This window comes from Balaenoptera ricei, chromosome 19 (assembly GCF_028023285.1).
Source record: "Balaenoptera ricei isolate mBalRic1 chromosome 19, mBalRic1.hap2, whole genome shotgun sequence".
In the NCBI taxonomy this organism is placed as follows: domain Eukaryota; kingdom Metazoa; phylum Chordata; class Mammalia; order Artiodactyla; family Balaenopteridae; genus Balaenoptera; species Balaenoptera ricei.
In genome coordinates, this window is record NC_082657.1 from 7384563 (window position 1) to 7399228 (window position 14666).

Below are 14666 nucleotides of genomic sequence, written 5' to 3' on the forward strand. Positions count from 1 at the left end.
AAGTAAAGCTGTTACGAACATTCTCGTGCAGATTTTTGTATGGAGAAAAGTTTTCAGCCCTCTAGGGTAAATACCAAGGAGCACAGTTGCTGGAATGTATGGTAAAAGTATGTTTTTTTTTTTTGTAAGAAACCTCCAAACTGTCTTCCAAAGTAGCTGTACCATTTTGCCTTCCCACAAGAAATGAATGAGAGTTTCTAATGCTCCACATCCTCACCAGCATTTGTTATTATTAGTGTTCTGGATTTTGGCTATCCTAATAGGTGTGTAGAGCTATCTTGTTGTTTGAATTTGTATTTCCCTGATGACATATGAAAAGATATTCTGCACATCATATGCTTATTTGCCATATGTATATCTTCTTTGGTGAGGTGTCTGTTAAGGTATTTGGCCCATTTTAAAATCAGATTGTTTTCTCATCAACATTTAGGAGTTCTTTATATATTTTAGATAACAGTTCTTTATCAGGTATATCTTTTGTGAATGTTTTCTCTATCTTATTCTCTTGATAGAGTCTTTCACAGAGCAGGACTTTACTTCAATTTAATTTAATTAAAAAAAATATATTTATTTATTTATTTATTTATTTGGCTGTGCCGGGTCTTAGTTGCAGCACGCGGGATCTTTGTTGCCACGTGCAGGATCTTCGTTGTGGGGCAGGGCATACGGGATCTTTAGTTGCAGCATGCAAGATCTAGTTCCCTGACCAGGGACTGAACCTGGGCCCCCTGCATTGGGAGCGCTGTGTCTTAAGCACTGGACCACCAGGGAAGTCCCAGAATTTTAATTTTAATGAAGCCCAGCTTATCAAATATTTCTTCATGGATTGTACCTTTGGTGTTGTATCTAAACAGTCATTACCATACCCAAGGTCCTCTAGATTTTATCCTGTATTATCTTCTAGGAGTTTATAGTTTGAGTTTTACATTTAGGTCTGTGATCTGTTTTGAGTTAATGTTTGTGATGAGGTGTAAGGTCTGTTGTCTACATTTTTTTTTTTTTTTTTTTTGCACATGGATGTCCAGTTGTTCCAGTATCACTTGTTGAAAAGACCATCTTTGTTCCATTGTATTGCCTATGCTACTTTTTCAAAGTTAGGTTAACTATATTTATTTATGTGGGTCTATTTCTGGGCATTCTATTCTATTGATCTATTTGTCTGTTCTTTTGCCAGTACCGTATTTCTTGATTACTATAGTTTATAGTAAGTCTGCCAGTCCTCCAACTTTGTTCTGCAATATTGTGTTGGCTCTTCTGGGTCCTTTTCCTCTCTTCATATAAATTTTGGAATTTGTTTGTCAGTATCCACAAAACAACGTGCTTGGATGTGATTGGAAATGCTAGAAGTATGTTGTTCATTTTCCAAATATTTGAGTTTTTATTAGCCCTATTTTTATTGTTAATAATTTAAAATTTAATGCCATTGTGGTCAGAGAACATACTCTGTATAATTACCATCCTTTTATTTTATTGAGAATTGTTTTATGGCTCAGCGTATGGTCTGTCTTGCAGAGCATTCCATGGGCACTTTAAATTTATTTATTTATTTATTTATTTTTGCTGTGTTGGGTTTCCTTTTCTGTGCAAGGGCCCTCTCCAGTTGTGGCAAGCGGGGGCCACTCTTCATTGCGGTGCACGGGCCTCTCACTGTCGCGGCCCCTCCTGTTGCGGGGCACAGGCTCCAGACGTGCAGGCTCAGCAGTTGTGGCTCACGGGCCCAGTCCATGGGCACTTTAAAAGAATGTGCATTCTGCTGCTGTTGGATAGAGTGTCCTATAAATGTCAAGTTGGTTGATAATTGGTTCAAGTCTGTGTTATTAGTGGTTTTGTATACTTGTTCTATCAATTAATGAAAGAAGAATGTTGGTAACTATAAGTGTGGATTTATCTCTTTTCAATTCTGTCAGTTTTTGCTTTATTCAGTTTGAATCTCTGTTACTAGTTGTATAAACATTATAATTGTTATACCTTTGTGATGAATTGACCACTTTATCATTATGAAATGTCTTTTCATCCCTGGTATATTACTTATTCTGAAGTCTACTTTGTCTTAATATAGCCATTTCAGCTTGCTTATGGTTCGTGTTTGTGTGGCATATATTTTTCATCCTTATACTTTTAATCTATCCATATCTTTATAATTAAAATATGTTCTTGTAGCTAGCATACAGTTGGTTCTTGCTTTTTTATTCAGTATGAAAATAGAATGTTTAGGCCATTTATGTTTATTGTAATTATCAATAAAATTGCCCTCTTCCTGCTTCTTTTCTTTTTGTCTTGTGTCTTCTTTGTTGCTTTATTTCTCATTTCCCAATTAGATTGCTTTTTTAAAAGGATCTTAAGATTCCATTTTTAACTCCATTCTTGGCTTATTCACTATACCTCTGTTTTATGTGTTGAGTAGTTTTTCTCGAGCTTACAACACACATCTTTGATTCATCACAGTCTTCTTTCAAATAATATCAAACAATTTCATACAAAACTTAAGAACATTCCAACAATATACTTCTATTACATCTTCCTGTCCTTTGTATTGTTGTTGTCACACATTTTTCTTCTCAGGACATTATAAACATAATACATTGCTACTATTTATGCTTTAAATAAATAATACCTTTAAAATAAATTTTTAACTAAGAAAAAAATGTGTCTTATATTTGCCCAAGTATTTCCCATTTTCACTACTGTTCACTTCTTTGTGCAGATCCAAGTTTTCATCTGGTATCATTTTCCTTTCATTTAAGAAATTCCTTTTATTAAAGGAATGTAATGTTTTTGTAGTGCAGATCTGCCAGCAATGAATTATCTCAACTTTTGTTTGTCTAAAAGTCTTTACTTCACTTTTACTTATAAAACATATATTCAAATGAATATATGAAATACATTCAGAATGAAAGAATATTTCAGTGTAAAGTTCATTTAACAGTTTTTTTCTTTCAGCATTTTAATGATGTAATTTCTCATCCTCTTGCTTTTATACTTTCTGATGGCTTTCCTGCATTCATTCTTATCTTTGTTTCACTGTAATGTATCTTATTCTTTCTCAGACTACTTTTAAGGTTTTCTTTTTTTCACTGTTTTTCAGGAATTTTATTATCATAGGTCTTCTTTCAGTGTTCTTTCTGTTTATCCTGTTTGGAGTTCATTGAGCTTCCTGGAACTGGGGATTTACAGTTTTTATCAAATCAGGAAAGATTTAGGCCAATATTTTTCAAATACGCTCCCCTTCCCTTTCCTCTTTTTCTGGAACTCCAGTTGCACTTATTTTAGAGGGCTTGATATTGTTCTGCGAGTCATTGGCTCTCTGTCTTCTTTTTCAGTATTTTTTCTCTGTATATTTACTATTGTATAGTTTTTATTTTATTTCTTTGGGTTCCTTGATCTTTCCTTATACAGTGTCTAATCTGCTGTTAATCTCATCTGGGAGTTTTCATTTCAAATACTATATTTTTTATTTCTAGAAGTCCCCCTGGTTCTTTTTTTTTTTTTTTCTTGCACAATTCATATTTTTTTAGGAACCATTGATGTTAAAGGGACTGTATTTTTTAAAATTTTCTTTTTTAAAAAAATTTATTTTATTTATTTATTTATTTTTGGCTGCATCGGGTCTTCGTTGCTGCGCACGGGCTTTCTCTAGTTGCGGCGAGCGGGGGCTACTCTTCGTTGCGGTACACGGGCTTTTCATTGCGGTGACTTCTCTTGTTGCGGAGCATGGGCTCTAGGTGTGTGGGCTTCAATAGTTGTGGCTTGCGGGCTTCAGTAGTTGTGGCTCACAGGCTCAGTAGTTGCGGCTCGCGGGCTCTAGAGCACAGGCTCAGTAGTTGTGGTGCACAGGCTTAGTTGCTCCCTGGCATGTGGGATCTTCCCGGCCCAGGGCTCAAACCCGTGTCCCCTGCATTGGCAGGTGGATTCTTAACCACTGCGCCACCAGGGAAGCTCCGCCTGGTTCTTTTTTATATCTTCCATTTCTCTACTTGTTAGGTTCATATTTTTCTTTAAACACTTTAACATAGTTTTAATAGCTGTTTTGATAAATATCCCTGACTGTTATCCATATCTGTCATTTATTGCTCTATTTTATTTACTGATTTTTATAGTGATTATAGGTCACATTTTTCTCTTTCTTCATTTGTTTACTAATTTTTGACTGGAGGTTGGACTTTGTGAATTTTATATTTTCGAGTGTCTGGCTTTTTGTTGCCTTCCTTGAATAAGTATTGATTGAGCTTTGTTCTAGTAAGTAATGTTACTTGTGGTTCAGTTTGATCCTTTTGAGGCTTGATTTTAAGCTTCATTAGGGTGGGTCTAGAGTAGTCTTTTCTTTTCTTTTTTTTAAATTTTATTTATTTTTTTGGCAGCATTGGGTCTTTGTTGCTGTGTGTGGGCTCTCTCTAGTTGCAGCGAGTGGGGGATACTCTTTGTTGTGGTTCATGGGCTTCTCATTGCGGTGGCTTCTCCTGTTGCGGAACATGGGGTCTAGGGTGCACGGGCTCCAGTAGTTGTGACGCACAAGCTCAGTAGTTGTGGCTCGCTGGCTCTAGAGCGCAGGCTCAATAGTTGTGGCGTACGGGCTTAGTTGCTTCACAGCATGTGGGATCTTCCCAGCCCAGGGCTCGAACCCATGTCCCGTGCCTTGGCAGGAGGATTCTTAACCACTGCACCACCAGTGAAGTCCTAGAGTAGTCTTTTCTCCAGGAATACTTCAGTCCCATTGGGAAGGCATGACCCTTCTGGGCTCTCTACTGAAAACCCCATTCAGAACTTGGATGTTATTCTTTACATAGCCTTGTGGATTTTCATCCTATATGTGTGGATCTTAAAATTCAGCAAAGACTCAAGAGCCTGTATGCAAATTTCTGGAATTCTTTTTCTTTGTAACTACCTTTCCTCCAGAATTCTTCTTTGGAACTTCCAGCTTCTTTGGCCTCTGTGAACTCCCTCTTTGTCTCCCCAGCTCAGTGAGACTGCCATGCTTTACTTGTGATCTTCTTTTCTGCTCTGCAGACTAGAATGTGCCTTCAGGCAGAAAACCAGGGCAATTATATGGCACACCTCACTTGTGGCACACACATCCTTTCTCTCAGGGATCACAGTCCTATACTGCCTGTTATCTAATGTCTGAAAACAGTTGTTTTATAAATTTTGTCCAATTATCTAGTTGTTTACAATGGGAGGGTAAGTTGTGCCCCTGTTACTTAATTGTGACTGGAATTAGAATTATCCACACTGAATTTTAAATCTCAATTATTTTTTATTTCAAGAGGGTTCTGTTTCATTTTTTTAAATCTTCACGGTCATTTTATAGTTTCTTGTTCCCTACAAATGTTTCCAGCCTTGTCGTTTATTATTTAATCATAGTAAACTTAGTTGTATTATAATCTTTGATAATTCTAATATTTGGAAGTAACTTTAGGTCTATTTTTACTGTGTTTCTGATGGTTATTGCTCATGGTGTCTTGTTTTTGTGTGCGTGGTTCTCTTCATGTCCTATTTATTTATTTGACCATTATTTGTAGGAATTCTTTAAGGTCTAAGAAGAGGGTGTATTCATCCAGATAGGACTTTTGTTTCTACTTGATGCATAGGGACAATTAGAAAGACTGCTTGAAACTCAGTTCTTAACTTGAGCTTTTTTTTTTTTTTTTTTCCGATGTGGACCATTTTTAAAGTCTTTATTGAATTTGTTAACAATATTGCTTCTGTTTTATGCTTTGGTTTTTCGGCCGCGAGGCATGTGGGATCTTAGCTCCCTGACTAGGGATTGAACCTGTAGCCCTTGCATTGGAAGGCGAAGTCTTAACCACTGGACCGCCAGGGAGGTCCCTTAACTTGAGCTTTTGAGACAACCAGGGTCAAATATTTGGGCTCCAAGTCCAAGCTAGGGCTGGCTTGTGGTTATGACATTCAGGAACTTTAAAAATTTGCCCTTGTTTTGCTCATTTCTGAAGCAACTTTCCTTGCATTCCCTGTGGTGTGGAACAGTTGGGTGCAAGCTTCTGGTTCATGAAGGTGTAGCCCTTTGAAGTGCCAGATTTAGGGGAAAACCTTCTGTTCTAATCCTTACTTTGGGCAGGCTCTGGTGCCTTATATTTGACCCCCATGCTCTTTTTATTTCTTAAAGGTCACTTTAAATTAGAAACTTCAGGTACAGTTTGCTGTATTTGACATATACATTCGGGGCAAAATTGCTTTGGAAGTCTCCTTTCCCCCCTGCTTTTGTTTGTACTTTGATTTTTGTCTGATAATTCCTTATGATCTCATCAACATTTTTATTTTTTAAGAAGATTTAAATATCTCTTTGAGACTTTTAAATTATTTCCAGTGAGAAGTTTGGTCCAAATATTTAACTTGCCTGTTACCAGAAGAACATATAGTATTTTATTTTCTAAAATGTGATCAGACTATACTTATTTGTCTGCTGCTTGCATTTCGCCGTTATCAGCACATCTTGGCAAGCCTTCCACTGCAGTTGTTATAGAGCAATGAGCTGAAGTTTTAGGGATTTATAGGAATTAGCCCAAGTGAAGAATGATGGTGGGAATGGGGTTGTTCTTGGGCATGAGAGGGCATGGCAGGCCCTGAAACTGTAAATAGTTAAGTCTGACTAGAGTATAATATGTACAGAGGGTCATGGGGGGAAGATAAAGTTTAGAGAGCAGGGCTCATCAAAAAATGCAAGAAGCAGTTTCTCACAACATAGTACAACTTCATGGGACCATTATGCACATGGTACACTTAAGTAAATGCTCCCTGACGTTCTGTAATATAAAGCTTAGAAGGTTGACTTTTACCCACTAGTCTAAGAAGGGAAGAGGTAGGGGGTGAATAAGAGACCCCATCACTAGAGCAGGGACCCCAGAGTCCCCAAGAAGACTATAGGAGAGGCTTCTCTTGGGGCTCCCCCCATGGTCATAAATTATCCAGGCTCATAAAAATTCATGACTTTGAAGGTGGGTGGCTTCTAGATTTCATCCCAGGCTCTACCTTACCCAGATCAGTAATGTGATGTCCTTTCTTCTCTGGAAGATAAGGGAAAAGGAGGTGATCTTCTAAAGAGCAAAACGGTTCTATATGATTCAACTCCTTATCCTCAGGAATACTGAAACACTTTTAAAGCTGGTAACCCTGGGGATACTGCCTCCTGAGGCCCAGCCCCCTCAAAACCTGAATGGTGATCCGACCTCCATCTTCACCTCCTGGTTCAACAGCCTCTCCAACCCCATCAAGAGGAAGGTCCTCAGGCATGTGCCTGAGTGCAACTTAGAGAAGCAGTTTTTGAAGGTCAGTAAAAATAGGTGAGCGGGGCCTAGAGTTCCTTCAAAGCTTTTTGTAAAACAGAAACTTCACCAGAAAAAAATCCCAGAAGCACCAGGATAAGCTGCAGCCCTGGTAATGCAAAGAACTATAGCTTGCAGAATGCTCTTCTGTGGATAACGTTAGGTGGGTTGGCTTCCATGTCAGAGGGTCAGCTTGGAGATCTGATTTTCTCAGTGACCCAGGGTTTTTAGGGAATTTTCCAGGAAAGATAGAATGTATCTTTGTCTGTATTTTGTTGTTGTTGTTGTTAAGTTCAAGGACACTTTAACTCCTCCCCTTTCTCCCCTTAACAGGTTAGGGAGAGCACAAACTTTGCTTTCCTGGCCTTCATTGAAGCCATGTCATTTATTCCTGGGTCTGTCTTCTGGTCGTTCCTCTTCTTCCTGATGTTGCTGACCATGGGGATGAGCACCATGATAGGGATCATGCAGGGCATCATTACCCCCCTCCAGGACACCTTTACTTCTTTCCAGAAATACACAAAGCCATTTACAGGTACTCTGACCCATGTCCCTGTACCCATCAATGACCCTGACTTCATTGAGACTCTTACCCAGCCCTAGTCTATCACCTCTGCTTAGCCCTTGTCACCCAGCCAGACCTCTGACCTTGATCCAAATCCAATGTTCCCTCCAGTGGTTGTCTTTCTGCTCATGTTCCTGTGTGGCCTCTTCTTCACTCGACCTTCAGGCAGCTACTACATCAGACTGCTGGCTGACTACTGGACAGTCCTCCCTGTAATCATCATCATCATATTTGAAAACTTGGCTGTGAGCTGGGCCAGTGAGGCCAGGAGGTGATAGCTTGGGTCTATAGGGAAAGTTGACCCCTCTCTTGTTGCCTCTTTTCTCACTTGACTAGAGTGACATAGGAACCCTTAACTTCAGGGCCTTCTGAGAAATCGTTTTATTCACTCATTCATTTAACATATTTTTGGGGTGCTTAATATGTGCCAGGCACTGTTTTAGTCACTGGGGATACAGCATTGAGTAAAACAAGCATCCCTGTCCTCAGGGAGTTTACATTCTAGTGGTGGAGATAGACAATAACCAGATGAAAAAATTAAAATGTCAGGAGATGATAACTGACAGGCGAAAAATCAAAAGTAAGGTAAGATGATCAAGAGTGGGAGTATGTTTGGGTGCTAGTTTAGATAGAATTGCAGGGAAGACCTCTATGATAAGGTGACATTTGAGCAGACTCCTGAATGAAATGAGGGGAGGAACCATGACAAGATTTTGAGAGAGCATTCCAAGCAGAGAAAACAGTAAGTACCAAAGCAAGAGGAAGCATCATTCCTGGAATTTTTGAGCAAGAAGGAGATCAGAGGTTAGAATAGTATGTTAGGAGATGAGGCCAGAGAAGTAATGGGATATTATGTAGGACCTTTTAAGCTATGGTAGGACTTAGGTTTTTTTTTTGTTTTTTTTTAAATTTTTATTTATTTATTTATGGCTGTGTTGGGTCTTCGTTTCTATGCGAGGGCTTCCTCCAATTGTGGCAAGCGGGGGCCACTCTTCATCGCGGTGCGCGGGCCTCTCACTATCGCGGCCTCTCTTGTTGCGGAGCACAGGCTCCAGACGCGCAGGCTTAGTAATTGTGGCTCACGGGCCCAGTTGCTCCGCGGCATGTGGAATCTTCCCAGACCAGGGCTCGAACCTGTGTCCCCTGCATTGGCAGGCAGATTCTCAACCACTGCGCCACCAGGGAAGCCCAGGACTTAGTTTTTTATGTAGAATGAGAGAGGAGGCATGGCAGGGTTTTGAGAAGGGGACATTATCAGATTTGTTTTTAAAAAGATGCCTATGACTGCTGTATGGTGAACAGACTATGAGGAGTCAAGAGTGAAGCAAGCAGAGCAGTTGGGAGCTATTGTAATATTCCAAATGGGAGCTAATGATGGCTTGGGCTAAGGTGGTAGAGGTGTAGGTTGAGAGATGTGGTCTAATTTTGCAAGGAAGAGCTACCAAGGAAAGGGAGCAAGATAAACAGGGACATAGTAGACATAATTGTGAAAGGAAGAGTGGGAAAATGCACATAAAATACAAGGAAGTCCCAACAACTTTTAAACAGGCTGAGGTGTGGTTATCCAAGAGGTATAATTCAAGGGCAGAAGGTTCCGGTGGCAGCATTTTCAGGTGACAGTGGTTCTTGGAGTCAGGTTACTCATTCACTAACTCGCTCAATACATGTGTTGAGACTGTCTTTGTGTCAGGAAAGCCTTGTGGTACTGGGATACAAATGAATAGAATAAGCTCCTCCTCTCAAAGAGCACAGAGTCCAAGGAGGAAGACATATATAAGCAGACAAGTACAAGGTGGAAAGCCTATAGTAGAGGTAGCCAGGGACATCTAGGGGCATCTGGAGAGTTGGGGAAGGCATCCCACGTGAGAGGATGGTTGAGCATAGTTTGGACAGATGAATATGTAGACAAAGAGGGAGAGAGAAGGGCATTCTAGGCCAAAGGACCCCACTTGTATATTTATTGAGATTGAGAACATGGAGTGAAGGAGGCTGGATACATAGGTTGGAAGAAACTAAGTAAAGCTCCATGAGGGTTGAATGTCAGCTTTTTTGGAGTCTGTGGTGTTCACTGTGGACACCCAGCACCTAGAAGAATCCCTGGTACATCATAGACACTCTCATATTCATGGAATGAATGAAAGGGACTTGGCCTTTATCCTGAGGGCACTGATAACCCATGAAAGGTTTTTGAGCAGTAGAGGAATGTTTGAAAATTTTTCTTGGGTTGGGATGAAAGATTGACTAAGAAGATAATAAAGAGGATGAAGCTTGAGCTGAGGCAGGGGCTAAGGTTGGGCTGACCTTGTCCTCCAAGACTGGGTATGGCCCAACTGGGCTTTCTACTGTCTTGTGGCCCTTCCTCCCAGTTTCTTTGCAGACTTGGCTAACCTGTGGGGCCACCCCGTCTACCCCATCATTCGTTGGCTGTGGTCCTGTCTGAATCCAATTGTGCTGCTGGTCCTGTTTGTGACCACTGTGTTTCATCTGTCTCTGAAGACCATCACCTATCTGGCCTGGGACTCAAGCACTGTAAGTCTCCATCCTCAGACCCCTGACCTTCACAGGGAGTGGGGGGAGAGATTTTTCAATCCACTCTTGGTTTAAAGCCTCTATCATCTCATTCTCTGACTCCCTGAAGACTCTTAGTCCTCTGCCCTGGTTCCCCTCCGACCCTCCCCTTCCACAGTCCTTCGTCATATGGGAACTTTGATGTTCTGAAACCCTTTCCATCTCTCCACAGTCAAAAGAAGTGGTTCGACGATACCCATCATGGGGGCTGTTCGCAATGATTGCCCTTTTACTCATTGTCATTCTCCCCATCCCCACGTACTTTGTATATTGCCTCACCCATGGGATTCCTGTCACCTCCACCCGCTGGGACAAGCCTGTGATATCCTCCAGATCCCTGCCCATAAGTGTCCAACTAACACCCATTAAAGAGGTCCAAAAGGAGGAAATCCTACAAGGTGATATTCAAATTGCTGATTAACCTGTTGTGTGACTTCCTAACTTTATTTATTTGACCTGACATCATATATCCCTCAAAACAGATCTAACAGGCAACTCTTAATACCAACTTGCAACTGTTGATGTCTCTAGACCCAGAACTGCTTTTATTCCCAAGGGTGGGGACATTTTTGGCGGGGGGAGCTCATGGGGCCTGGCTTTGCAGTCTTCCTCCTAGACTGCATCCTCCCTGGTTACCACTTTTCATTGTGTTTTCCCCATCCCCTTCCTCAGTATATACACATACCCATTTTATACGCCATCGGTGATGCCTACTAGAACCTGCTTCTCAACTGGTCTACCCAGCTCTTGGAATGAAGCTGGAAGAGTAATGCTGTTGGTCAATAAATTAGTCTACTGGGATTCCAAGCACTGGGTGTGAGCAGATCTTTTTTTTTTTTTTTTCTTCTATAAATGTCTCAGATGTTGTCTTCCTTTCATGAGTTTTCCATTCTTTTGAGAGCCAAATATCCAGCCCTGAGTTCCTGCCCTCTCTTTGCCATGGTAAATTAGATGCTAGATTACTAGACTTGATTTATCCAAGGATTGGCCTTGAGCCAGGAGAAACCCAGGAAATAGTGGCTTCAACAAAGATGGAAAGGATATTAATGTACTTGCTGATGGGAAGTGGTAATCCTATCATTGGTCTAAAAATAACTTTTTAAAAGAAGTTCCAAGACTGTTGCGGACTGTGTATCTGTGAATCGACACACAACCGGCTTGGGGAACTACCAAATTGTATTGCTGAGCCCACCAGGGTCCCATATCTGCTTGGTAAGAGACATAGTAGGTTTTACCATAGGGCTAAATCAAATGAATCTGCCTAGAGGATGATAATGAGTGGGTTTCTCAGAACTTGTGGGAGGGGTGACTCCATAACTGAGCTGAAGCACTTCCCAAAAGGAGGTGGCATCAGTCAGTTAGCAACCGGGATGGAGGCTGTGGGTGGAGGTTTTCGGGACTTCCAAGGATCCAGGGAATGGGTTTCCCTTAAATGTTCAAGAGATCCCAGGACTTCAGATTGCTTAGGGCCCACAGGGAGGCTGCTCCTGTGTAAGTTTCTGTGACAAAGGAAGAAAAAGCAGACATCCCGAACCGCTGGAGCGTGGGACTCTAGGGATGGGTCTGGTGAATGGAAAGAGCAGAGATCCCAGATTTCTGTGCACCTCTAAAGTTTCGAGCTCAAGCTAGATGATTGTAGGGCTGGAGGGGATGCGAACCTCTATGTCATCACCCATTGGTTCCTGTACCTTGTAGCCCCACCCTCTCACGCTCCTTCCTTCCTGCCGCGCCCCCTCCCCAATCCAAACGAGATCGTCTGCTTCAATGCTTCAATGCTTCAAGTCCCGTGCTGTTGAGTCGGGTAAGGTGAGAATCAGAGATAGGAGGCAGTCGCCTTCTCCTCATGATCAAATAGTCTTTGAGTTTTCAACCTCCTTATATTTGGGAGCCCAGGAGCTCATCCTCCTTTCTGCCTACACCCACCTCCTCCAGTTCCAGCTTTGGGAATGGAACTTGTCGGGGCAGGGGGGATTGAAAAGTGGGGTTTTACCGGATAAACCGAAGGGAGTGGAATGAAGATCTTGATGTTTCTCCGCCTCGCACTGTAAATTTTTCTCTTCTCAGGCCACTTGTTGAATGTCCTTTGACACCTAACGGCAAGGTTGTTTGAACTGGGAATATCTCACATTGCTGTAGGCTGTACTGATTAGAGATAGGAAGACTGATTTCTACAGTAGGTATTTCTCTACAAAGCTCTGGGTCCTTGTTGTCTCAAGTTGGGTTTAGTAGCACCCTGTGTGTGATGAGCAGATTTTCTTTGGACTGCTCTTGGGAATCTCTGGCCATGTTAGACAAAATGGAGCCCTTTTCCTTGGGTAGGGAACCTTACACATCTTCACTTTTATTCCTCCCAAGAGTGGTGTGAGATAAAGGTATTGTCATCCTCAAGTTTAAGTGGGAGACCCGGAAGTAAGAGAGGTTCACATAGTGAGTCAGGGGTAGATCCTGAGAAATGTTCTTGTCTTGTGGCTCCCGGCCATTTTATTTTGGACATTTTCAAACACATCTGAAAAAGTAACGAAGTGAATTACTTTGTACTTACCACGCATCTTCAATAATGACCAACTTGTGACAAATCTGGTTTTATCTCTCCTCCCCCTACTGCATGCCTACCCATTATTTTGAAGCAAATCCCAAGTTTATCATTTCATCTGTAGATAAGTCAGTATATTCTCTAAAAAATACCCTTTTAAAAAAATCTGACAAAACTATTATCACACCTAAAACAAATAACAGTATCCATTTATTAAATATCTAGTCAGTATTCAAAATTTTCTAGTTGTCTCATAATTATTTTTTCTAGCTTTATATTTTTTTAAATAGCTTTACTGAGATATAATTCATATACCACACAACTCACCCTTTTAAAGTGTACAATTCAATGGTTTTTAATATATTCACAGAGTTGTCCATCTATCACTACAGTTTTTGTACATTTTCATTACCCCAAATAGAAACCCCACACCCCATAGCCATCACCCCAACTGTCCCAGCCCGCAACCCCAGTCTTAGATGAACACTAATCTACTTTTTGTTCTATACATTTGCCTGTTTTGGAGACATTTCATATAAATGGAATCATGCAATATGTGTAGTTCTTTGTGACTGGCTTCTTTCACGTAACATGTTTTCAAGATTCACCCATGAAGTGTGTATCAGTACACACTTCATTTCTTTTTTTTTTTTTTAATTTTATTTATTTATGGCTGTGTTGGGTCTTCGTTTCTGTGCGAGGGCTTTCTCTAGTTGCGGCAAGCGCGGGCCACTCTTCATCGCAGTGCGCGGGCCTCTCACTATCGCGGCCTCTCTTGTTGCGGAGCACAGGCTCCAGAGGCGCAGGCTCAGTAGTTGTGGCTCACGGGCCTAGTCGCTCTGCGGCACGTGGGATCTTCCCAGACCAGGGCTCGAACCCGTGTCCCCTGCATTAGCAGGCAGATTCTCAACCACTGCACCACGAGGGAAGCCCTTCATTTCTTTTTATTGCTGAATACTAGTACACATTTTATTTATCCAGTTATCAGTTGATGGACATTTTGGGTTGTTCCCACTTTGGGGCTATTATGAATAATGCTGTTATGAACATTCATATAAAAGTGGGGTTTTTGGTTGGACATATATTCTTATTTGTCTTGACATATATTTAAGAGTAGAATTTCTGGATCATATGCTAACTCTGTTTAACTGTTTGAGAGACTGTCTCATAATTTTTTAAAAGTTTGTTTGAATCATCATCCAAATAAAATTCATATGTTGCAATTCATTGCTATACCTCTTAAGAATCTTTTAATCTACAGGTCTACCTTCCTCTTTTTTTTCCCCCTTGAAATGTGTTTGTTGATAAAACTGGGTTATTTGTCCTGTACAATTTCTAGCCATCTGGAATTTGCTGATTACCACCCTGTGATGTTATTTAATATATTCTTGTGTCCCCCGTGTTTCTAATAAATTGGTAGTTAGGTTGAGAAGTCAATATTCTAGCAAGAATACTTCAAGGGTGGTTTTATGTACTTCAATTAGGAGGCAAAAAAAAAAAAAAAAAAAAAGCCAAATACCTGGATGGCTCTCTTTTTGTGATGTTAGCAGCCATTGATGATCATTGTCTAGATTTGCATATTTAATAGAGATTATAAAATGTAGTATTCTAAATTTATTATTCCTTTTTTTATTAGCTGGAATAATTCTAGGAAGAGAAACTTCTTATCAAACATTCATTACCCTGGCATGTATTTTGTATAGGAAAAACAATAAATTTTGAT

The 14666-nt window shown here is 40.7% G+C and overlaps 1 protein-coding gene across 1 annotated transcript in view; it reads left to right on the forward strand.

Annotated features, from left to right (window-relative positions):
* SLC6A16 (solute carrier family 6 member 16) overlaps positions 1 to 11217 on the forward strand; it is a 28106-nt gene extending 16889 nt beyond the window's left edge. The window contains exons 7-11 of the mRNA XM_059905450.1: positions 7095 to 7281; positions 7611 to 7812; positions 7954 to 8113; positions 10209 to 10371; positions 10583 to 11217. Coding sequence (XP_059761433.1) covers positions 7095 to 7281; positions 7611 to 7812; positions 7954 to 8113; positions 10209 to 10371; positions 10583 to 10831 — 961 coding nt within the window. The 3' untranslated portion in view covers positions 10832 to 11217. The remainder of the gene's footprint in view (positions 1 to 7094; positions 7282 to 7610; positions 7813 to 7953; positions 8114 to 10208; positions 10372 to 10582) is intronic.
* The last annotated feature ends 3449 nt before the right edge of the window (positions 11218 to 14666 follow it).